The sequence below is a fragment of the Ambystoma mexicanum genome, chromosome 1q, assembly GCF_040938575.1.
Source record: "Ambystoma mexicanum isolate Mex_15411 chromosome 1q, UKY_AmexF1_1, whole genome shotgun sequence".
NCBI lineage: Eukaryota > Metazoa > Chordata > Amphibia > Caudata > Ambystomatidae > Ambystoma > Ambystoma mexicanum.
The window spans coordinates 591,085,420-591,111,742 of NC_090922.1; the positions used below are offsets into that span (position 1 = coordinate 591,085,420).

General features: G+C 47.5%; 1 protein-coding gene across 5 annotated transcripts in view; it reads left to right on the plus strand.

Moving 5' to 3' along the window:
• RABGAP1L (RAB GTPase activating protein 1 like) overlaps positions 1-26,323 on the plus strand; it is a 3,056,406-nt gene that overhangs the window by 2,966,695 nt on the left and 63,388 nt on the right. Inside the window, exon 1 of one of the 5 annotated variants that reach the window (XM_069641107.1) lies at positions 22,960-23,105. The exons of the other annotated variants lie outside the window; for them this stretch is intronic. Within the exon in view, the coding sequence (XP_069497208.1) occupies positions 23,100-23,105 (6 nt within the window). The 5' untranslated portion in view covers positions 22,960-23,099. Of the gene's footprint in view, positions 1-22,959; positions 23,106-26,323 lie in introns of those variants that run through there. 5 annotated transcript variants of the gene reach the window in all.

A 26,323-nucleotide genomic window follows, 5' to 3' on the forward strand; every position in this document is an offset into this window, starting at 1 on the left:
CACCACACATTGTCAATCAAGCATCATTTTCTAAATGTCTACATTATATTGTGATGGGAAATGCAAAGATCCTCTTCTTAGCTTTGCAAGCCGACTATTTCTTTGTATCCAGTGGCATGTTCGGTGGTGCATAAGACCCGCATCTCTGCCTTGTCTCTTTCCAGTTTGTATATGTGCACCAGAAGGCCATGAACGACATCAGGAACAACAGCGAGGTCTGCACACGATTTACAGGCCCGATTAATGATTCCTCACTCATCAAAAGCCATTCCCCACCAAAGATGCTCTTTTTCAAGACTCTCGCAAGTGCACCCCCGTAGGGGTGTTTGCATTCTCCAACAGCACTTTCTGAAATGTGTGTGTACCATGTCAACATGAAAGCCCCCCGCCACCCATGTACTTTGACCACATCATGAAAGGAATCACAAAAAATCCAGTTTGCTGGGGTGAGGGTCACCACTAGTTCAAAATTGCTGAATGTATGGGCATATGCATAACTGGCTTTTTTTTATATAATTGGAGTTGCATATTTCTTTAAGCAAGTAATTTATATTGGTAATAGCTACACGTGGAAACCTTCCTTCAAGAGTACTAAATTACTAATAAATGTTTGTTTCTCTGACTAGCATTTATTTATGGTAAAGTAGCACTGTAAACAGTCAGCACATACCCCAGGGTCCCCACTGATTGCTGCATACTCACACCATCTCTAGTGTAATCCCTTACTCGGTAATAAGGATCTGATTATTGAAATCCCAAAATGTTAGTTACATGGCCCATCACCTATTAGGGCATCCCCCCAGGCTTATGGAACCTCCCCCGCCCCCACTGAGATTCAGTAGTGCAGCATCAGGTCAACAGTCATTCAGCGTGAAAGTGAAACTTCGGGCTGGAGGTCATGAATGAGAAAAGGGTATATTTGCCCCAGCCTCTATTAAAAGCCTACCAGGCCAACATAGATTTACCATGTAATTGATAATGGGCTTATTGGGCCTACGTGTAATCGAGGATAGAAACATGTGCTAACTATAAGTGTACCTAGAAATGCATTAAATAAACTGTGTACAGCCTCATGTGGTCTCTGCTATGTTTGGTGGGGTATAACAGCGGTGGGATCGAATTGTGGTGCGAGCAGCAAATGATGGTGTGAGGGTACGTCTGTGTAGCTGTCAAAAGAAGATGGAATAAGCCCACAGATGCCATTTGCAGCTGTGTGTTAGCATGGTTATTTTGAAGAATGTAGAGAGAGTCTGAAAGTAGAGCCCAGATTAACTGAGATCCAATTGACTATTAAGAAGACAGCATGAATGTTGTAACAAGACTGATTGATGAACCATTTAGACACAACAAAAGCGACTTAAATTCAAAGACTGTCTGCAGTGCAATGAGGGTTCATCACAGCTAAGCTGCTCCTCCTTTCCTGAATGCTGTTGGCAAACCCTTGCTGCAGTTTATAGAGTTGGGGCTTTAGAGAAAATCACAACTTTGTGGATCCTCTGCTAAATTTAAATGCTGCTTTTCCTAAATAGGGATAGGTTGGTGGCTAAAGTGACTGATGAGTTGATATGGATCAGTACCCCTCCATGCAAGGGCTGTGCCCTCCGGCCAGTAGTTGACACTGGTATGGCCACTGGCTGAGGGGTCACAATTTCAAGGAGACTGGATCATCTTGGATCATGGCCACAGTGTAAGCATACTCAGGGGGGTTTCTTTGGTCACTCTTTGAAGAATGTGCATAATAAATGTAGCATTGCGAGAGCCAGCTTTGTTAAGGATGTGATATATTCGTTTATGGGTCGTTAAGGTTTTGCTCCCGCATCAGACACAGTAACCGGGGAGCTCCCCTTGCTGGATCAGTAGGATGCTACAGCTTAACTCTGTTGTTCCATTGATGAGTCTTGTCGTTCATGTTGGATTATTTCAAATGTAATTGTAATTGATCAACCTTTGGGCTGCCTGCTGAACTCCTGGTGGCCTGGGAATTTGAAAAACAAATCACATCAGGTTGATGCCTCTTCCTACAGAATTGGACGTGTGTTCTATTCAGTAGTTTTAGAGGGATCTGTGATCACTGCGACGGCCGAAAATGCCGAGTTTTTTTTAACCCTTTACACCACATATATATGTGGGGGAGACCCCCTACAGACCCTCCCATATTAATATTATACACTTAACCCCCCCCCCATATATATATATACTGCGACGGTCGAAAATGCCAATTGTTTTCTCTTTTTAACCCCTCCCTTACACTATATATATATATATATATATGGTGTAAGGGAGGGGTTAAAAAGAGAAAACAATTGGCATTTTCGACCGTCGCAGTTCCCAGGTCGACATTTTTGTATGATTCTGTTTTAGCGAGAGCTAGCTCCCACCACAAACCTTTTTGAGCTGGAGCAACTCTTAACACCAGCACAGAGTGTCTTAAGTAGTCGGGCAGGCTTAGAAATGAAACCGGAAGGTTTTCAGTGACCTCCGGAATTACAGATGGTCTGTGTTTTGTCTGATGTATTTAAGGAGGGCATTCTAGCAGTAAGACTAGATTCCAGACGAAGATCAGCCACCTCAATGGGTCACTTAGCACAGGGAGGGGAGAACCTTGAGGAAAGCCTGAGATAGAGATGGAGAAATAGCACTGCAATTTCTCGGCCAAATTACCAGGGCCAGTGATTGATGGCCCGTGTGTGCCGTGAACAGCCCCTTAAAAGGCACTACGCTGTGTGACAGGTTCCCAATGCAGAGAATGCAACAAAGAGGTCCTGGTTTCACTACACTGAAAAATCAGGATGGTTAGGCATTCTTTGCTTCTTGCAAGTAAGGTTTTCCGCAGGCCGGCAATATCACATCATAATAGTCTACCCTTGTGCTCTGGAACGCCTTAGTCAAGAGATCACCTGTGGAAATGTACAAAAGCAGCGTAATGTGAAATAAATAATGCCCAAGTTCTTCACCTGCTGATATTGAGGGGAATCCTTCAATGATGACTGCTCTCCCCTTTCCCCCATACCCATTTGACAGTCCCTCCATTGAGACCATAGTATAACGTGCAACAGGATAATGGAAAAAGATAAACATTTTGCCAGGTCGTATTCGCAGCAATGCTCCGTGCAGCATCTGACCCTGGGGCAGGAGCAGCGGTGCACCTACATGCTTCAATTAGTTTATTTTTATTCCTTACATTTTGTATATACCAGACACTGGGATTTAACAGATGTGTCCTTTGAACGCCTTTTCACCCTCATGAAGGCACATCCTCTCTTGTTGTGCCGGATCACTTCGGGCCTGACTGTGCATTGTGCAACGCACTGTTGCGTACATCACTTAACTGCTGTTTCAGAGAGGAGAAGGAATTCTATTACGCGCACCTCCAGCTGCTTTCTAATCGTTAACCGACAGGAAGTCAGGAAGCTGAGTAGAAACCACTATATTTCACAGGCTCTCTAACCCAGTCTCTTGAGCCAACTGTCTCTCTGATCTAAATCCCAGGCCGCCCTTCATGTACTGCTTCAGCGATCAAATCCTAGCTGTTGGGCTGCGATGGCTGGAAAGATCTGGGACATGAGCAAGCCTCTGAGGGATCTTGAGGGTCTATGTATAGCACCGAAAACCGGGCCACACCCAAGGTCTTGCAGACCACCAAAAGAGAGAGTTAAGGATACGGCTGGTGGCAAGTCGACACTCTCCACACTTGTGATCCTCATACTGCTTCCTTTCACATCAGGCAAGATGAGGGACATGCATAATGGCAAGACTCAGTAGGGAATCTGGTGTTTGCTCCATGATAATTTATTTGCATGGCAACAATCAAACGTGTATTTCCTGCTCTTAACACTGCTTTGCACTGTGATTTTTTTATAGGAACTACATTTCCAAATTCTTTTTTTTTTTCAAATTGAATGTAGGAAGGGATTAAGTTTGAATGTTTTTTTGTTTTGTTTTTATTTCAGTCCCTTTGGCCTCTGGAAAAAGTGCTACTCAGCCCATGCCTCCAACCAAAGATTGCAAGGGCTGGTATCTGGTATGAGTTTTTGTTTCCAGTCTTTGCCCAATTTTATCTTTAGACAACGTCTGTGGGATGAGTTAATGATCAACCCTCCCTGAAAGTGTGTAGTGCTCATCAAGCTCGAGCCATGAAATGCTAGTCTCTGCAGGCCTTTAGCTAAAGTGCTGGTCGACTTCGCTTTCAGATTTTGAGTGTTTGCATTCTTGGCCACGACTGCTGAAATGCTAATCATGCCTAGTTCGAGTGTAAAGTGCTTGTCAACCCTGACTTGCAACATAAAGAGCTTTTCACCTCGAGTCAACCACGCCCTCCATCATGAACTGAATAAATACTCAAGACTAGCCTGTTTTTAGGACTTAAAAAGATTTTTCATGAAGAATTCAATCACTATGATTACATTTTAATAGTGATAACATTGATTTAATAACAAACATGTTCATTTTGATTGACTTTGTCAATTGTATAATGTTCAGTCTACGTGAAATCCGTTATGCATCTTCAAAATTAGCAATTCAACCAAACCAAGTGGCCATTTTTTAAGGCTTAACGCGTTTGGGCCCTCAGACCTTCATTAAAAGCATCAGTGGTTACGGAAAAGAAAAGTAACCGTTTTAACAGAAGGTCTCCATTTGGAGCAATCATCAGCAATTGACGGTGGTCTCAAACGCTTTTGCGCCATGCTAGGAAGAATATTCAGACTTTGGGTAATGCAGTAAATATTTGTCCTTGAATGTAAAACACTTGTCAGCCTTAGCATTGGTCTATAGTGCTTGTGAGCCCTGTCCACGGTCATGCACTGTCAGGTTAGTCGTGGCCTCGGGCTAAAACCATTTGACAGTCCTTAACTTGCACATAGGGCTCGTGAGTACTGGCCCCAACCATAAAATAGTAATTGCGTTTATCTAGCTTAATGGTAGTCAGCCACAGGCAGGTTGTAAGAGTTCGTGAGATATGGCCTCAGCCATTAAGTTATTGTTAGGCCTATTCCTGGCTTTGATGATGAGGTCTGTCCGAGGTGCAGCATGCTAGTCCACGCTGCCCACAGCCTTAAAGTACTGTTATTTGTTGGCCTCCTCTCTGAAGTGCCTGTCTGCTAGGACCTGGTACATAACGTGCTAATGAGTGATGGGGCCCAGGCTGTAAAGAGCATGTTTGTCCTGCCACAGGCAAAAAGAACTGATCAAGCAACAAAAACGTTTGGCGCTAACCGCAGAGGTTAAGTGTTTGGCATCTAATTAGTGCTTTACCTAAGTTTTTTTAGTTGTATATGAGGTCAGAAAAAGATAACTTACTAGTAGGTCTGATTTCAATATGTTGCAGTATGTTTAAAAGGGGACTTCGAGCTGGCGCCTCTGATGTTTTTTAAAAAAAAAACTGGTGGATGGCTAGTTTTATTATTTAAGAGGATCCCTGGGTCCATCCTTTAATTTGCGCTTTCCAGATTAGGTATTTTTAGTTTTGGCTATTAGGTGCTGCTTCAGAGCCACCTATAAGCCAAAACTATTTCATTTTAGCACAGCTAGGAGGGAGATGGGATGCGACGGGGGACGCACAGCTTGTGGGTGTTAATTGGCAGGGTTCCTGTACCTTCCGGGTGGAAGTCAAAGGTTATATAGAGCTGGCTGGGGAGATAAAGTTCTAGCAACACCCAGTAGCTCCTCTGAGTGCTGTTTCTTGAATGGGGTTTGTTTCCCTGTGTTATAAAGTTCATGAATATAACTTCATCATGTATTTTGCTGTCTCTGATTGAAAGGAGTTATGCTGTGACTGCGTAGATGATAAGCCTGCACTTGCTTGTTGAATGTCCGTGTGTAACCTCCTGGTAGTGCAGTATCCTCTTCAGAATTGCTTATAATTTATGTATTTAATTTTTCATTTCTGTTGCGTGCACAAGCCCTCAGGCATTAGGCATAATGGGGTGGTAGAAGGTCGTTGGTCACCAATCCTGATGAGGAGGCGAGGGCAAGTGTTTGCATTAGGAGCCATTTCCAGAGCATTCGCAGTGTCCTAAATTATTCATTGGTACGTTGCGTAATGGCGAATGGAGACTTGATGCAAACGTCAATGAAGCTCATTTATGGTCTTCAGTAAGATGAATGGCTGAGTCGGCTTGAGGATATGTACCTGTGGATTGCAAGTTAAACGCCTATGTCTGCAGATGTGCCCAAGCCAGTGACCTGCCATACCAGCGTCATCGGTCAGGTCAGTCCTATCTCTGCTGCTTGGAGCCACCACCTGGCCTGATGTTAGAAAGCTGGCAGTGAGGTTGCATGCAGCAGTCTGCTTTGAACAGGTTCAAATGGGGGTCATGCCGACTCGGCCTTTCCTTCTTTATGGATCATTAAAGCAGTCGGTTATTCTAGTTTTCCGATCTTAATGGTTTTTATACATAAATACGTACAGAAACAACTGGAATATAATGTATCTTGGTTTAGCTGTCCAGGTTGGAATTTATAACGTGCAGGCCAGTTGTGCAAAGTAACACTGTTGCGAGCCTAAATATTATTTATTTCCCTTTTAAATTTGTTCTAAGGGTTACAGAGCGGTTCTTTACGTCAACAAACGGAGCAATTATTTGTTTTTAAGAACCCATCACTTTGGTCTTCCCATTACAGACATTGAAGCACTACATTTTCAATGTGAATAAATGTGGAAAAAAACTACTTGCAACTTATTTCTTTTGTTTTTTAACCAAGTAAATATGTGGATAAATGCAGAAAAAAATGACAAAAAAGTAAATATGGATAGAAACAGAAATGCTGAAATAATAAATACCATAAAACCAGGAGCATTAATCATACTATCATTAGACGTGGAGACACGAATTCGTTTGTGGCATGCACTACATAAAAATGATGAAAAGTTTTATAGTTCCCTTTCTTTCATCTAGATTGGTTCAGATCTGGCTTTGATGGTTTTTACCGTCCCTTTTCGTACTCAAGGGATCGTATTTAGCACCTCTCAATATAGCCTTCCAGTGTTGTGCAGCAACCTATAAATGAAGGATTTTAGTGACCAGTCGGCTATGGCAAGATGATGCCATGGCGCAGTGTTAAGCTTTGTCCTGGGTTTCCGAGTGATGGGGATACTGCACTACCACCTATGAGCGCTTGGGTGTGTCACTCAGAGCAGCAGGTCAGTTCCCTGAGGCTTGTCATTGCGCTGCTTGCTTCGCTGATCTTCGATGCTTGCCAGCCCGCTGCAGATGGAGCTGCACCGTGCCCTGTCACCTCCGCTCTCAGCTGCAGAATTTGGGTAACAGGGGATTCGCCACTAGACATGCTACTGGTGTATGTGTATTCCTAGCAAATGGAAGACAAAAATGCCATTTTCACGTATACTTCCCATACCTGTAGTTCTCGATCATGTCACCACCATGAGCAAAAAAGTTACAATGTCTGTAAAATGGTTCAGTGAACCTATCAGATGAATGGTCAGTGAAAAGTCTAACTGCCTTTAAAGGTCTGGATCCGGTGAGTGCAAAGTGTCCAGTAGACTATAGTTGCTGAGGCAATTTTAAGGGAAGAGCGCAAGGGCATGTTAATGGTAGGTGGTGATGATGTCAGGCTTAGAAATACTGTTTGCAATAACATTACCTCCAGAGCGACGGGTCCGGATGGATTCTCAAACATAGACTTGAAAAAAAATGCAGACGAATGGGCACCACTTATCCTGTCTTATTTCGCACAGTGTGCCGCCCAGAAATCGCTCCCTCCATCGTGGACGAGGGCGGTTATCGTTCCAGTTTACAAGAAAGGCGATATGACTGATCCACTAAATTACCGCCCTATAGCCCTCTTGAACTGCATTGGGAAAGTCTACGGGAGCCTTCTTTTGAAAAGATTTGATGCCTGGTCAAAGTCGGCCCCCTGCAATGACAGGTTCCAAACAGGCTTTAAAAGAAATGTGGAAACAGCGGCAAACATACTTACCATCAGCGTACTGAAAAGCAAGGTCTTGGAGGGCAAACCAAGGATCTTTGTGGCCTTTGTCGACCTCTCCCAAGCCTTTGACTTGGTTGACAGGCAGCGCCTCTGGAATAAACTCGAAGGCTGGGGGTGCCCCCAGGAGATTCTGCAACCAATCAAGGCTCTCCACTCAGAAACCACCCTCAGGGTCCGATTGTCACAATTGGGCAACTTGTCATCTGAAATCCAGACGGGTCGAAGGTGAAACAAGGTTGCCCCCTAGCTCCATCACTGTTTCTAGCCTACATTGGTGATTATGGCATATTTTCCACCATCCCTGGCCACAGCATAAATAAGCCACCTATTGTATGCTGATGACCTCATCCTACTCGACCAGACCCAGATTGGCCTCCAGAGGCAAATATCAAACCTCCTGCGTTACACGTCCGAGAACAACCTAAAAATAAACAAAGAAAAAACTAAAATCATGACCCTGGAGTCCGGCCAGAAACAAAACGCAGAAAATTTCAAATGGCATCTGGAAGAATATGTGATTGAGAAAGTCACAGTATATAAATATCTTGGAGTCTTGATGGACAGCACCAAACACGAAAGTTCAATGCAGGCCAACCTTCAAATCAGAATAAAGAAGTTGATATCTCAAGGTAAGGTGATTGACATAAAATTCAGTAAATTCTCTTGTATCCCTGTGATCGAATTTTACAGAAAGAAAGTCATCCCTTCCATCACTTACGGAGCCGAACCCATGCCTCTGATTCCAAAAAAAGTCTGGCAAAAACTGGAAAGTGTGTTCTGGAAAGGGGTCTTGTCCCTTCCAAAATCAACGTCCATAGCTGCTATCCGGAGAGAACTGAGCTTGGTGTCTCTAAAGACAACAGTTGACATTAGTTCCCTGAGGCTGTACTGAAAATGCATCATGGATGGGAGCGAGGACATTTTTGGTCTCCTAAACAAGAAGTTAAATTCTGGCAAGGTGCAAATGCTGGTAGCATGGAAAGAAGCAAACTCGGCTTTACTCGACTAAGTCGTTTGCTCGGAAGCCGACCTCACCTTACATCCAACTAGAGTGTTCAAAAAATTGAAAGAGCTTGACTGGATTCAAACCCAGGAGTCCGCTTCAAACAACAAACTACTCCAGCACTTGCCTCCAACATTCCGAAAGCTCAATGAGCCAATGAAGTACCTTCAAAAATTCCCCAATAGGGGGGCACGGAATGCTCTTCTAAGGATAAGGATGAACTTGGCGGCCACAAATGAAATTCGCAGGATCAGAGGTTGATCCGATACGAGCGCTTGTCGCTTATGTGAAAATAAAACCGAATCCATCAGACACTTGCTTCTGTTATGCCCGAAAAATCAGAACCTGAGAGTGGCCTACCTGAAACATCTAATAGTGGACGATCGTGGGTGGGACGAGGACACCTGGTGGAATAAACTGATCAGCGGAGACAGAATAACCTGGCTCCTGGCAACCGTGAAAATATTGGAACACATGATGAAAATGATAACAGTCACAGGGTCCCACCCTGGCTAGTTACTGTGAAATTCACTTCTTCAGTTCTCTTTTGTAAAATTCTTTTGAATATACACAAATAAAACAAAACAAACAAAAAAAATAACATTGCCAAAATAATGTTTCATTCTTACATTACTTTTTTAGCATCTTTTTCTACATCGCTCTTTATTAACGTTACAGAACAATACTTGCATTTAAAATTCAGTTCACCATTCGTTGGGCAGAGAAATATAAAGGTTGTTTAGAGATTGAAGGAAAAAAAGCAAGAAAAAGAAGACTAGCAAGAGTGGGTGGGGGAGGTGCATGTGTTGGAGATATGTACAAGGACAGGGATGTACAAGGTGCACAAGTGCTGCAGATGTGTACAAGGACAGGGATGTACAAGGTGCACAAGTGCTGAAGATGTGGACAAGGACAAAGACATGGTGCTTTCTGTTTCTCCTATCTTCTCCAACTGCTTCTCGATCGACTATCCTTCCCTTCTCACTAAGTCTGGTAGGAAGAAGTTCAAAAAGGATATCTTGGCCTCCAAACCTAGTCTCCCTATTGCTGACACCTAATCCACCACTTCCTCCAGACAGACCCTCACTGACATCCTCTTTGTCGTTCCTTCGCCAGATATATGGACTCTTCATATGATCTCTGCACTCTGTCCTGCCTCCTCCACTCCCACTATGGTGGCACCCGCTGGGAAGTCCTCATGGCTCCCTTACACTCCTCTAAGGTCATCATTAATGTCTACCTTAATGCACCGTCATGGTTCAAGGCCCTCAGGCCAATCTCCTCCTCTTTGATAGGCGCTTCCCTCGCCTCATCAATTTTCTTTCATCTCCAGCTGTTCCCCCCGATCCCCCTTGGCTACCTTGCCCTGTCTCCCGTCCTCAGGCTCCTTCTTCACCTTCCCAGGGTGTACCTCTGATCTGCATGCCTCCCTGGAAGGTCTCAACTCTCGCTCTGCTGTCAAACACTCCTCTGACATCTGCCACCTCCTGGAAGAACCTGACCTCGATGTCCTCGGTCTCACCGAGACATAGTTCATGGCCAGCTCTGTCACAAGCTTTGACACTCTCCTCCCTGATGGCTACAAGATCCTCTCTGCACCCAGATCCACCTGGTCCGGAGGGGGTGTAGCCCTGATCTTTCCTGAGTGGATTTCTGCCTCTATCATTCTCATGCAGTCATGCTCCTCTTTCGAATGCCTTGTCTGCAGGCTTTCTCTCTCTCCTAGCCACTCTCTTACCGTGGCTACCATCTACCGCCCTCCTGGTCAGATCACCTCAATTCTCTCTGAGTGGGCGGATTTATCTTCCTCCTTCCTGGCCTCATCCACTCAACTACTCCTTCTTGGTGATCTCAATATCCATCTAGACTCTCCTTGTTTCTCATCTGTACTCTTCTGTGATCTCTGCGATTCCCTCTCCCTTTCTATCTTCCCCTCTGGCCTGACTCACTCTGCAGGGCACACACTTGATGTCTTGATCTCCTCTGACCTCCCCCTCTCGATCCCTCTGACCACTCCTCTCCTGGAGCGATCACTCCCTCCTCTCCTCTCATCTCTTCCTCTCTTCCCCCCAGGCCAAACCAACCACAACACTGCCACCTACCTTCTCAGACATCCGGCGCATGAAGCGTGTCAGTTGAGGCTTTCGCTGCCACCTTCTCTCCCTCCTCCGACACTGGCTGGCTCACTTCCTGACACAGCCCTGTCTATGCTCTACTCTTCTATGTCCGATACTCTTGATGCTCTTGCCCATGTCATGAAGATCCGTTTGAAGCTCAAAACCAAGTGCAATTCTTGGTACGACTCTGACCTAGCTACACTTAAACGTAAGTGTAGTGTGGCTGAAAGGAAATGGAAGGCTTCTTGTTCATCCTCTGACAAACTGGTCTGCCACCTGCTATAAAGGCAATACCGACTCTCTACCACACCAAGAAGAGGGCCCACATCCAAGCCCATGTCTCTGCGGCATCTAACAACTCGGCCGCACTCTTTTAAATCTGCAAGGAGCTGGCCAACCCTACCTCTCCTGTCACCTCCCAGGCCCTTTGCACGGCCCTTGCATCTCATTTCATCTCAAAAACCCAGGATATCCTGTCCACCCTCTCGTCCCCTCCCCCTCTTCTCTCCTCTCCTTTTGTGAACTCTGGCCCTCCTACAGCCACCCCCGACCCGTTTTATCATCCTCTCTTCTTTTCTCCCGTGACAAGGTCTCTAGACAAGTCCGATCTATGAAGTCTTGTCAAAACAGGCTCTTACCTGTTCTTCCAAAACCATCAAGGACCACATTGACACCCTCGCTCCTGCCCTGTCTGATTTCCGCAACCTCTCCTTCGCCTGTGTAGACTCCCCCTTCCCTCTGAAGCACTTTCTTGTGCACCCTCTTATCAGGAAAGCCACAGGTGACCCTTCTTGCCCGGCTAACTATTGCCCGATTTACATCACTCCTTTTCTGGGCAAACTCCTGGAAAAGCTGGCCATCTCGCAGCTTATGCTTCACTCTGATTCTGTTGGCTGGCTCCACGACCATCGGTCTAGCTTTAGAGCTGCCAGAAGCACGGAAACTGCTCTCCTGAACATCCGTGAAGATCTGCTCTCCAACCTTGATTCTAACATCCCCTCTGTCCTCATCCTACTCGATCTATCTTCTGCCTTCGACACGGTCAACCATACCATCCTGCTCAACCATCTGCATGATAACCTGGGTATCGCTGATCAGGCTGTGGCCTGGCTGACTTCTTTCGTCTCTGATCGACCCTCCCAGGTCCAACTTGGATCCTTCCTTTCCTCTATCTCCCTTTCTACCTGCGGTGTTCCCGAGGTGTCTAACCTCTCACCCAGGCTTTTCAACCAATACCTGGCAACTCTCGCCCACTGCATTGACATTTTCTGTTCCAATTTTCAGTGCTGTGCTGATGACACTAAACTCATTTTCAGGCTTCCCTCGCCACCTTCTCTCATCCCTGATTGCCTATCTGCCATTCAGGATTGGTGTGCCCCCGATCTCTGCCTGAATGTCAGCAAGACAGAGATTCTCCTCATCAGCACACCTTCACCCTCCTTTCCTGTAACTCTCTGGCTGGCCTCCCTTGGCCCTCCTCCTACCCCCACCTGTGAGGCTAAGAACCTCGGGTCATCTTTGACTCCACGATTTCCTTCTCTGCCCACAACTCTCATGTCTCTAAAAAGTAAAACTTCCTACTGCACCTCCTCAGAAGTATTCTTCCTTTCCTCTTCTTCCCCCAGAAGCTCAGTCTCTCGAGCCCTGGTTCTCTCTACGTTGGATTATTGCAACAGCCTCTTTCTAAATCTACCTGGTTTCATCTCACCGCCCTTTGCAATTTATCCAGAACAGGAATGCGAGACTTGTCCTTGTCCTTAAGCCCAGGGATTGGAACTCTCCAGCTCTGAAAGATTTCCATTGGCTCCCAGTGGCTGCAAGGATTAAATTCAAGACCCTTTGCATTGTCCATAAGGCTGTCTGGGTCCTGGTTCCAAAATACTTTCAGCTGTGCCTCCGTAAATACCTCCCCTCCCGAGCTCTTCGCTCCTCCACCTCCCTCAGGGTCAATAATTTTTCTAAGAAACGAGCTGGGGTAGATCTCTGTCTTCGGCTGGGTCCTCCTTCTGGAACAGCCTCCCTGTCGCCCTGAAACTTGAGGAGAATCCTCTCCGGTTTACGGAAGCACCTCAAGGCCTTCCTCTTTGCTTCCGCCTTTGCTCCTCCTCTCCCCTGCTGATCTGTTCTGCCTCGGCATCGTGCACCTGGTTACCCTCTGACTTTCGGGCCAAGGCACCTGCTATCGTGCCACACACCCGCACTGCCTCCTGGCAATCCCTTGAACTGTGGTCTGTATCTGTAACCCTACAGCCCCCGCCACCAGCCCAAACGCCCCCGTTTTCTGCACTTATCAGACACACCCTGTCTGTTGCCTTAAACCTTGCACTTTCCACTTGCTGGCTGCACTGCCACTGTTTGTTTGTTTTTTATTTATTTATGTATTCCTTTGCTCTGCACTTTACACTTCTGCCCCCCTCCCATGCACTTTCCCTTTTCCCTCTACCCTGCACTTCACTTGCACGTTCTCAATGTCACTGGGCCTAGTAAGATCATTGTTTTGTTTCTCCCTTGTTCCCCTCCCTTGCCTTGTTGTGCTCTGAAACACTTGTGTATGAGCGCGATACAAATAAAATATCAATATCAATGTCACCTCTGTAAAACAGGCACCCAAAAAGGACTATACCATCCAAAAGAGGCTTGCTGGGTAATCCCGCAGACTGGGGAAAGAAACGCGCTGCAGCCACTGAAAACAAGTTATGTGTGAGCAGGAGGGGACAACACCTTGTGTGCTGAAAGAGAATGGGAATATGGAAGGAAGCAAGCACAGCCAAAAACAAAAGGTGGACTTGCAAGAGGAGGCAGCAGGAGTATGGCGGTGCAGTTGCAGCAGGGGTCGAACTGGGGGAGGTATTCTTATCCCCCTCGCCCGCTGTTTAAATAAGCTGTAAACCTAGTGTCAAATAGGGAATCCACACTCCATAAAAGGAACACGATTCACTATGGCTGTCTGGGCAAGGAAGTGCGATGCAGGAAGGGGGTTTCAATCATAAACAGGCACTGACGAAGCTAATAGGTCTGGCTTTGTAAATGTAGATTTTCTTCTTCCTGCAGCACAGTAGAATACACACCAATATCTCAAGCGATTGTGCTTATTGCAAATAAGCACAAGCAAATTGTAAGCCCCTCCCTATTTGTTTCATGTGCTTCGTGCTTCCAGACGCTTGGATTGTCAAAATGCACTATTTATATAATCTCCTTAGTTCCATCATATCCACGGGCAGAATGCAAACTTTGCACCGTCTTTTTAATTTGCCTAGCGCAAACAGAAACACGTGCTTACTGCATCTAAAGAAACTTAGACATACTGTAAAAACGTCAGCGTTTGTATCCTGCGCTTCGTACAGCCACATACAAACTGCAAATTCTGCACTATTTGGATCATCTACTTAGTGCAGGAAGACACACAAAAATGTACACAATGGACTGTATGTCTTGCTTGCGTACTGCAGCTTGGAGATATATACAGAAACCCCAGTACTTGAACCAGCAAGAGCTTGGGTAGATTAACAGACATGCTGAAAAGAGGTGCTCCTGTCGGAATATTTCCGAAGAAAGTGTTTAGTCTTGTTTCTATAGAAGTCTTGTTTGGTGGCCCCTGAATTGCATATGTTTTTTTGCAATGAAAACTAATTAATACTTGCAAACTTTAGTGCATACAATAACAGCTGAAACAATATAACTCAAACCATTGGTTTGGTATTATTTGGGTTGCATGGAACCCAACCGAATGAGTCTATTCTCCAATAGTTCTTAGGTGGCGAGTTGCATGTGGGTTTGCAGTATGTTTGTATGACTTTCCAGGAGAGGCTCCCGTGGGTCGAAATTACTGTAAGTGGCCGTTTATTGTTATTTGTTTTGTGCTGGTCTCATAAGGGTGTTGGTTGAGTAGACACATGTGTTGCTGTATTCTGAATGTCAGGTGGGCTTCCTCTATGCAAATATGTTTGGGCAGAGAATTGCATAGATTGGTTGAGAGGAAAGAGAAGAATAATTTTCCTTGGCACTCACGGTTGAAACTTGTCATCATTTCTGCTGGATTGAAGTGCTCTTGATGTTTTGTAGAGACTGAATTTCCTTTTGATGGTTTCTGGGCACCTACCGTATAAGGTGTGGTTGGTGGTGACCAGGGGTTTGCAGTGAATTCTTCATTTGATGGGAAGCCGATGGACTGTTCAGAGAGCTGGGCTGATGTGCTCATATATTTTATATGTTTCACAGGCATTCTGTAAACACTGCACTATTTGTATAATTTGCTTACTACAACCAGACACACAGTCCAACTTTGTAAGCCCAACACAAGTTGTATCATGTGCTGAGTGCATCCAAACCGATAGACCGAGGGTGCAAACACTGCACTATTTGTACTTTTTGCTTAGTGTAGTCTGACACAGAGACTTCAAAACTGCACTATTTGTATCATTCTGCCCCACGCAACTTCACTTGACCTCCATTCCCCACTAGCAGCTACCAGCACTTGAGCGCTGCATCCTCCATCCAGCAGCCTGCTCCCAAAACCTAATGATATACCCTGAGGACTCCATCTCCCACCCTCCCCTGCACCGTTGCTACAGACTGGTGCTCTCGCCTCGCAGCAGCTCCATTGGCCACATCGTCACCGGTAACCCTGCTTCGCCATTGGTTGCTTCCCATCACTCCCACTATTTCACTTCCTAGCCTTGGGGCTGTTACACTAGCACCTCTCCCTTAACCCTACCATTGCCATGTTTTGATCTTTCTGCCTATTCGTCTTCTTTCTACGTCTTCTCTCTGCTCATAACCAGTTTCCCTCCCTCCCCATTGCCATCATCACATTCACTCAACGTCAACCCTCGTCTTGCTCCTCTACTCTCCCTCTCCACCACTCCTCTCCTCCCAACTCTCAACTAACCTCCCCTTCCTGCATCTACCCTAAATCGACCCTCATCTTCTCTCCACCTCCCAAACTCAACTTCTCTATGCTTCTGCTCTGGTCACCCACATGATCTGAATGTACTATGCATAGTAAGATCGTCTGTCTTGTCGTCCCTATTGCTGCCCCTCCCATGTATGGTTGCGCTTTGAAACACTTGTGTATAAGCGCGTAATAAATAATCTACCTCTCGCTCTCTTTCTTTTGCTTTCTGAAATGCATGATCCGTCTGCAGCAAAACTTCCTTTACCCCTTACTTCCTTCTTTCTACTCCTCCCTCTTTTGACCTCACTGAAACCTGGATCTCTCCCTCTGACTCCGCTGCCCTTCATGACCCTGCATACACCTTCACCCACACTCCTCGCTTTAGCAGCGGCGTAGAACTTTTCTCTTCCACCAAACTGCCCAATTCCACCACTCCCCTGTCTCCTGCCGTCTCGCCCTCTTTTGAATTCACATAATCCACTATCACTGCCTCCTATGGAATTCATGTTATCTCCATCTATCAGCCACCTGGTCCTCCTGGTCTATTCTTTGATCACCTCTCCCAGCTAATTGATTCCCTCCCTCCTGACCACCACCTCATAATCATTGATGACTTTAACCTACTCTCTCTCCACTCCTCTAACCACGGCATTTAGCTCCCTCCTCTCCAGCCATGCAGTATCCTCTATACACATCTTGCCCACCCACACTAGTGGAAACTCCCTCAACCTTCTTCTTATCTCCTTTCAACTCTTTGCCTCCAATATCCCCACAACTCCATCTCCATCTGACCACTCTATCGTCTCTGCCTCCGTCTACACTCCCACCTTTTCCTCTCTCCCCGACCCACTACTATGATCGCAAGTTCCCCTCCTCCAAACTCTCAACCTACCTATCTGACCTACAACACACTCTCTCCTCTTATAAGATAACCTCCTACCTTACCACTGACGAAGCCTTCTATCATTTATTTTTATGTGGCCCTCAATGCTCCCTTCTCATTTCAATTTCCTCTTTAAAAGTGTACTCCTAAAGCCTCCCCTCCTAGTCCATGGTTTACACATTTCATTTGCAGCTTGAAAACTACACTGAGAAAAAACCTCCGTACTTGGCAAAAGATTTGAATCCCATTTGATCTCCAACTTTATCTCTCCTCTCACCAAAGCTACTCCTCTGCGCCTGATGCAGCCAAACGCAAATATGATCCTCCTTCATTTCGGCCCAATCTGCTCAACCTAAGCCTTGCAAATCTGTGTGTGGTTAAAGTGAGCAACACGCTGTCACATACACTTGCGCATTCTCTGCCGCATCTTTCATTACCTGACCTTCCCACACAGAGTCTGTGCGATCATTGCTATCGTCCCATCATGCTTAGCATATGCTAACGCCCTTTACCTGGGGGGGCCCCGTGTCATAACTAAAAAAGCTCCAATGGGTACAAAACAATGCAGCTAGGCTTCTCCTTGCTCTAGGCCATGGGTGCACAACATACGGCCCGCGGGCCAGTTGCGGCCCGCCATGCCCTTTTGACCGGCCCGCGAGGCACAAAGACTTTCCTAATAGAGGGCGGCCCGCGGCCGCCCTCCATTAGGAAAGTCTTTGTTGTCTTCCGGGCCGGTGAAAACACTGGCCCTCATTGGCTCAGCACACACACACGCATCACGTCGCTCCTACGAGCCACGTAATGCGTGTGTGCTGCACCAATGGAGGGCCAGCACTACGGCTGGCGTGGCCCATAAGGCTTGATGCCGGAAGGCATTTCAGCCTTGGACCACGCCAGCCGTAGTACGAGTCCAGCGTTCCTGCTTACCTGCCGCTTACCTGCCTGCCTTCCAGCACGTCTCCGGTAAGTGGTCTGTTTGTGTTTGTGTGTCGGGTTTGTTTTGCTTTATGTTTGTGTGTGAATGTATTTTGAGTGTATGTTGAGATGCGGGGGTGGGGGGGTGTGTCGGATGTGTATGAATGTTTGTGTTTGAATGTATTTTGAGTGTATGTTGAGATGCGGGGGTGGGGGGCGGTGTGTCGGATGTGTATGAATGTTTGTGTTTGAATGTATTTTGAGTGTATGTTGAGATGCGGGGGTGGGGGGGTGTGTCGGATGTGTATGAATGTTTGTGTTTGAATGTATTTAGAGTGTATGTTGAGATGCGGGGGTGGGGGGGTGTGTCGGATGTGTATGAATGTTTGTGTTTGAATGTATTTTGTGTGTATGTTGAGATGTGAGGGGGTGTGAATGTTTGTATTTGAATGTATTTTGTGTGTATGTTGAGATGCGGGGGTCGGGGGGTGTCGGATGTGTATGAATGTTTTGATTTGAATGTTTTTTGTGTGCTGAGTTGGGGGGTGGGGGTTCGGGTCTGTATGGGTGCATGCTTGAGTGTGTGTGTGTTGAGTTGGGGGTGGGGGTTTGAAGGGGGGGCTGGGGGGTTCGGGTCTGTATGGGTGCATGTTTGTGTGTGTGCTGAGTTGGGGGGTGGGGGTTCGGGTCTGTATGGGTGCATGCTTGAGTGTGTGTGTGCTGAGTTGGGGGTGGGGGTTTGGAGGGGGGGTGGGGGGTTCGGGTCTGTATGGGTGCATGTTTGTGTGTGTGCTGAGTTGGGGGGTGGGGGGTTGGGGTCTGTATGGGTGCATGTTTGTGTGTGTGTTGATTTGGGGGGTGGGGGGTTCAGGTCTGTATGGGTGCATGCTTGAGTGTGTTTGGGGCATAGTGTTTGGTTGGGGGTGTGGGGGCCATGGGGCATAGTGTTTGGTTGGGGGGTAGGAGGGTGAGGGGGCCATGGGGCATAGTGTTTGGTTGGGGGTGAGGGTCCATGGGGCATAGTGTTTGGTTGGCGGTGAGGGACAGGGGGCATAGTGTTTGGTTGGGGGTGAGGGAGCCATGGGGCATAGTGTTTGCTTGGGGGGTGAGCGACAGGGGGCATAGTGTTTGCTTGGGGGGTGAGGGACAGGGGGCATAGTGTTTGCTTGGGGGGTGAGGGACAGGGGGCATAGTGTTTGCTTGGGGGTGGGGGCCATGGGGCATAGTGTTTGGTTAGGGTGGGAGCCATGGGGCATAGTGTTTGTTTGGGGGTGAGAGGGCCATGGGGCATAGTGTTTGTTTGGGGTTTGGAGCCATGGGGCATAGTGTTTGGTTGGCGGTGAGGGACAGGGGGCATAGTGTTTGGTTGGGGGTGAGGGGGCCACGGGGCATAGTGTTTGTTTGGGGTTGGGAGCCATGGGGCATAGTGTTTGGTTGGGGGTGAGGGGGCCATGGGGCATAGTGTTTGGTTGGGGGTGAGGGGGCCATGGGGCATAGTGTTTGGTTGGCAGTGAGGGACAGGGGGCATAGTGTTTGGTTGGGGGTGAGGGGGCCACGGTGCATAGTGTTTGTTTGGGGTTGGGAGCCATGGGGCATAGTGTTTGTTTGGGGGTGAGGGGGCCATGGGGCATAGTGTTTGGTTGGTGGTGAGGGGGCCATGGGGCATAGTGTTTGGTTGGCAGTGAGGGACAGGGGGCATAGTGTTTGGTTGGGGGTGAGGGGGCCATGGGGCATAGTGTTTGGTTGGGGGTGAGGGGGCCATGGGGCATAGTGTTTGGTTGGCAGTGAGGGACAGGGGGCATAGTGTTTGGTTGGGGGTGAGGGGGCCATGGGGCATAGTGTTTGGTTGGGGGTAAGGGGGCCATGGGGCATAGTGTTTGTTTGGGGGTAAGGGGGCCATGGGGCATTGTGTTTGGTTGGGGGTGAGGGGCCCATGGGGCATAGTGTTTGGTTGGGGCTGAGGGGCCCATGGGGCATAGTGTTTGGTTGGGGGTGAGGGGGCCATGGGGCATAGTGTTTGGTTGGGGGTGAGGGGGCCATGGGGCATAGTGTTTGGTTGGGGGTGAGGGGGCCATGGGGCATAGTGTTTGCTTGGGGGGTGAGCGACAGGGGGCATAGTGTTTGCTTGGGGGGTGAGGGACAGGGGGCATAGTGTTTGCTTGGGGGGTGAGGGACAGGGGGCATAGTGTTTGGTTGGGGGTGGGGGCCATGGGGCATAGTGTTTGGTTAGGGTGGGAGCCATGGGGCATAGTGTTTGTTTGGGGGTGAGGGGGCCATGGGGCATAGTGTTTGTTTGGGGTTGGGAGCCATGGGGCATAGTGTTTGGTTGGCGGTGAGGGACAGGGGGCATAGTGTTTGGTTGGGGGTGAGGGGGCCACGGGGCATAGTGTTTGTTTGGGGTTGGGAGCCATGGGGCATAGTGTTTGGTTGGGGGTGAGGGGGCCATGGGGCATAGTGTTTGGTTGGGGGTGAGGGGGCCATGGGGCATAGTGTTTGGTTGGGGGTGAGGGGGCCATGGGGCATAGTGTTTGGTTGGGGGTAAGGGGGCCATGGGGCATAGTGTTTGGTTGGGGGTGAGGGGGCCATGGGGCATTGTGTTTGGTTGGGGGTGAGGGGCCCATGGGGCATAGTGTTTGGGCGGGGCTGAGGGGCCCATGGGGCATAGTGTTTGGTTGGGGGTGAGGGGGCCATGGGGCATAGTGTTTGGTTGGGGGTGAGGGGGCCATGGGGCATAGTGTTTGGTTGGGGCTGTGGGGCCCATGGGGCATAGTGTTTGGTTGGGGCTGAGGGGCCCATGGGGCATAGTGTTTGGTTGGGGGTGAGGGGGCCATGGGGCATAGTGTTTGGTTGGGGATGGGAGCCATGGGGCATAGTGTTTGGTTGGGGGTGAGGGGACCATGGGGCATAGTGTTTGGTTGGGGATGGGAGCCATGGGGCATAGTGTTGCACTCCAAGAGTGAACTCAATAATAAAGCTAAAACAGGCACAGTTAGGAGATGTACATCCTTTGCTTTTTTGAGGAAACCTGACTCAACGAAGGCCATACTCCTCTTGGGTAACCCAAACAGCAAACTATAGCAGTCCAAAATAACGGAATGTCCAATCAAGGGTCAATAAAATATATATAATTTAATTAAACAGACGATATACAATAACTAAATCGAAATAAATGATAGCAATGGAAAATGTGTAGTACAAAATGTAAGTTTGAAATGCAATAAAAATTGTTACCCCTCAAAAACATATCTTTTTCCATGTGTTTAATACAAATTGGGGGTTGAAAAAGCCTCCTGACATGTCCCGCCTACCGCCCCGCCTACTTTTACTTTTCTGCCCACTATAGCCCTCATGTAAGGTACTTTCGGCCCTCTGTCAAAATCAGTTGTGCACCCCTGCTCTAGGCCAAATAACACCTGCCCGCTGTGTCCTTCACTGGCTGCCGATAAGGCGACGATCCATCTTCAAGGCAATGTTTATCACCCACAACTTAGGACCAGAATATCTGAAACATTAACGTACGTGATACAGGCCCACCAGAAACTTGATCAGCTGCAGCTCTCCTCATCGTCATCCCAGGGGCCAAATCTTCCCGAATAGGGTGGTCGTCATTCTAAGTCCAAGCACCCACCAACTGGAACTCACTGCCACTGACCATCCACGGCATAGAGGGTCACCCCATCTTCAGGATGGTCCTCAAAACCTGGCTTTTCCCATCAGCATCCTGACACGTAGTCCATCCCCTGGGTGAACTATGGCCTTCCCTGACAGGATTGCGGGGGCACTTGAGTCGACCAGGCTGATCTTAGTCACCCGCTGAAAACTATTCAGTCTGGCACCATGAGAATTACCGCAAGGCATCGCTCCAACTAAGTCTCCACCCTGCTCCTCTACAGCGTTGGGCATGCCATCACCGTGGAACTTGGCTGTACCCCTGCCCGGGCACGGCCACTCCTCCCATACATGCACAATAAACGGGATAGGACGGAAATGTTGAATCGCTTCACTGCCAACCCGAAAATGTAGGTTTGTTTCTGTCAAATGTTCGGAAATATAGATAGTAAGTGGGTATTAATTAGGCATGGGGATGTGGCAGGTTCTGCAGGGGTCTCCCAACACATTTATTTGCGTGAAGACTTGCAAAAATTCAACGGAAAAAATTCAACATTTTGGGAATTTCCTGCAAAAAATGTGCAGTGATCACATAGATCCCAATAAACACTGCTCGGCTTCGACACCCAACACACATCACTACTTACAACAGAATACAGCTGAGTGCCACAGTAAAAATTCAGTCCAGATGTGCACATAATCATTCTCCTTGAACTCGCCTCCTGAGCGACGGTCACTGGGACACATCCTCTCCTCTGAGTTCTTTGGGCCCTAGTATGGAACTTTCCACCCCTCACTTACCTCTGGCTGGCTAAGAAATGCACACATGCATTTTATAATTTTGAGACCAAGCCACTCGCGACCTAAATCGTACTGGCAAAAATGCGCGCACACACATTGTATAACCTTTTGTCTTATTCAAAAAGCAAGAGGCAAGCATTCTTCAATAAATGTGGGTGGCTGACAAGTGGGCTCCAGACATACTCTGTATCTGTACAGTGATACGTGCTAACGATGCGTTTGGTGTGCATAAGGGGATCGAGTCAGGGTAGGCAGAACAGAAGACCCTCTTTCCGTGACACAATGTGGGTTTAGAAAGGATCGGCAGTGGAAGGTGTGTTCTCTGCAGAGAGGGTGTCCTGGTAGGTAGTGTTTGTGGGTGCGGCGTCATTCAGTCCCTGAGATAAAAGTACCTGAGACCCGGGGTAACACAGGCACAGGTCAGCAATTCAAGGTACCACGTGTTGATTAACGCCTCCTGCTAAGTTTTGAACAAAACAGGAGCCTTTACTCAACATATCTATGCAACTTCCTCGGCTAGCCCTGGTCGGACCTTCAGGCGGCCCATTCCACGCCCACGCTACTACCCACTGAACGCATCCCGAGGCGGAGTTTAAGAGCAGGAGTCGGCTTCCTGAATCGCGAGGCCACAGGTCCTTTGATACTGGATCAGGGGCGGGGACGTGGCATTTCAGGTAAATAGAGTGCAAGGCTGGGGTGGGAGGGCTGTACAGGGCTCCCTTTGATGCCCTCCGATGCCTGCACAATGAGCTCCTGTTGCACAAGTGAGGCTCGACGAAACCACAGGGTTGGGTGGTTTGTGGACGTACGACTTCCGGACTCTTGGGAAAGCTTCTTATGAAGAAACTGAGGCTGGCATCCTGAAACGTGGGTCCTATCCACCCAGGACCCTGGCCGCAGCAGACGCAGTGTCACACCACAAATACTATGACGGTAACGTCTGCAGCTAGTATGTTGGGGTGGGGTACAGTTTCCGGTTTTTAGAACATGGGTGAATGGGTAAGAGAGAATTTAAAGTACATGGATAAATGTATACTGAATATACGTGCTTATTTATATTATATTATGGTTGTGACAGTGTAACGTATAAAAGAATGTTGACATCATTCTCAGGTCCTTGTGTGGTGGTATGATTCCAGACACTAAATAACCATTCTCAGCTTCACGACTGCCGGATAGGTTGCCTAATTGACACCGAGTCTTTCCCCTTTAAGGATGGGTGGCTCTGGCGATTGCCCTCCGTGTATGTGGTCTTTCATCTCTAGAAATGGTTTGGGGTCGGTAAGGGCACCGTGGGGCACAGGCTTTCATCCCTAGCACGGATTCAATGGTATGCGCACGGGGATACAGACCACGTCATCGTCTGTCAGAGTCCAGTGCCTTCCACATGTGGGACTGGTCGGGCCTACTGGATTTGGACAGAGACACCTAGCCTTTGACCTCTGAGAATGAACGGATGCAGGCGACTGGCACAAGGATACCTGCCACTCTAGGCAGGGCGTGGGAGTTTCCACTGATACAGAGCTTTTCACATGAAAGGCTGGATGCTCGTGATGATTGGCACAGGGCAACAGAACCTTTCACTGATTTCTTCTTTAGGACACACGTGTCTTACCTCAGCAGATACTATTGTATGTAATATGTATTGGGTGCTTTGCTGCCAGTGGGAAGATATTCAATTAAAAAAAAAATGATCTCCAGAAACTATAGAGCCATTATCAGACGCGCCATTGGAGTCGCTGATTGGACGGATAATTGTTGGGTGTGATAGCTTGGCTAGAGCGGGCTAAGACCACAATAATAGATGATGGTTGGGGACAAATCCTTAACAGCCTAGGGTGGTGCTTATGACCTTCGTGTTCCAGTGGAGACATGATTCCTTTTTATTTTTCTGAGAAGTGACTACCTTGAAAGTTTTTAAATGTTACGGGAGTAATTTGTGTACAAAAGTTTTCCAACAATAAATAGTGACGAGTAGGTCAACATCACCATTTTCAAACTCACCCGCTCATAAAACTGTAGCATGTCATAGATTATCCATTAATTACATACATTTGGTGCTCTGTGTCAGAGTGGGTGAGTGCTTTGTGAGGGGTTGCTGATGATGTCATGCATGTTGCGAAATATTGAGTGAATGATGCGTGAAGCTTGGCTGGGTGTGCCGTACTCAATGGAGGGACAACCATACAAAGGTGACTGAAATAGTAGTACAGTAGTCCTGAATAACTCGCTTTTTTCACGGTCTTTTTTATATGCCTACAATTCCACAATTCTTTTTATTCCGTATTGCTGTTTCCAGTTTATGGGGGGGTACATCTGGTCTTGGAAAGAAAGTATTTTGGGGAGTGATGCTACCTAGTTGTGCCATGGTGAATTTGCCTGGTATTGTGCAGAGACATTTTAAATCAGCCGACAGCCGTGCCTTCTATTAATTAATAACCGTGTTTGCTGTCAAAGGTCATTTGGATGCATATTTGTAATGCCTAGATCAGTCACTGTTAATTTAAGGTCTTGGTTTTACTTTTTTAATGATTTGTAAGCTCATACATCTGTGTGAGAATCAGAAAGTGTTCTCATATTTCTGGTTACTGTACTAGTACAGCGCCTTGCTACAGTGCTTTTCTGTATCTGTTCCCAGCATGCGCATGGCTTCCTAGAAGACCACTGTTGTCCTAATTGCCGGCTTTATGCCAATATTATTGAGCATGTACATTGTCGTTCATGGGAAGAGGCAGGAATATGACTCAACTACCAAAATGTTTGTTTCACCTCACCACCTTTTACTTCACACTTGTCATACTTTACTGCATTCCAAGAATGTGTACTTATGCACTGTCATTCAACAAAATACTGCCAGGAGAGACATGCACAGAAGAAAGCATGATAGTGGGTTATTGGTAAAGCTAACCGAATGCAGGGGGTACACCATGACCTCCCATTGTCAGGATGGTATGCTCTTTTCCTCGCCCCAGTTCTTACTTGCATGAGGGCAGTCATCCTTCCCCTACTCTATCTTCTAAAAAAACAGCCTCTTTCTTTCCTTTTGCCCCACTGCCCCTCCCCCAGAGAATAAAGTTGCTGACCTAGCCACAGTCCTCCTGATGTTTCTGCTGTCCTCTGGGCGGAAGACTGCTGGGCTCGAATTCCCCCGCCTCTCACAAGTTTCCCTCCTGGGGCCCCTGCCATTCTTCATTCTGTGTGGAGCAGGAATTATTCCAAGGTGCCTTGGTAAGTAGGGAGGGCCCCATATTTCGAGATAGGCCAAGGACTGAGGGAACCCGTGTTGGGGGTAGCTGCCACTGGCCTAGCTGGGGTCTTCACTGGGAAGAAACCTGGCTTCAGCTATGGGGGTGATTTCACTGCGCTCAAGGTGAAGTTTCCCCACAAAGCTACTTTGCCCCCTCCCCCCACCAACTACTTCACAGTGGTGCTAACAATGAGGTGGTATGCTTTCTTCTGACAAAATGATACACTAATGGTGCGTCCTAGTACCGACTGGGTCCTTCCTTCTCTGACAGGTGAGACTCTGCATTTACTTGCACAAGCATCCCCTCTCTTGCAGTCTGCGTTATCAGTGGATAGGCATTACAGCCCTGGAATCCTTTGCTGACACTTGTTCCTTTGCCTTCATTCTTGAGCCTGGTCAAGGGCTGAACGAACTGGTGGGGCAGTCGCCACACTTTCGCCAGGCAAGGCCATGCCTGTTTTGGTGTAGGAAGCCTAAATAATGTATCCTTTAAAAGGAATCTCTACATACTGTCCGGAGCAATCTGCTCGGTAGATCCTGCAGGTACAGGAGAGCAGGCTCCATGCACCTAATGACACATCACGTAATAGAACTTCTTTGCATAAGACAATGAAAACGTTTTCGTGGCCTGCCCCCACGCAGGCATAGTGTTTGTTTACAGGAAGCAGTAACTTGATTAGATAAGTTCTTGTTGCCAGAAATGGGGCCACGTAACACTTTAACCCAAAATTATGTATTTATTACAACAGTATCTGATTTGCCATCTACCCTCCCCCTGGAAGGGTTGCACCGAGGGCAGAAATGGAGGACATACTTCTAGATCCTTTGAGAGACCCAAATGCATGCCTACACAGAAATTGAAGGAGTCAGCGAGGGACAGAGGGTGGATCGGGGGTACAATTTG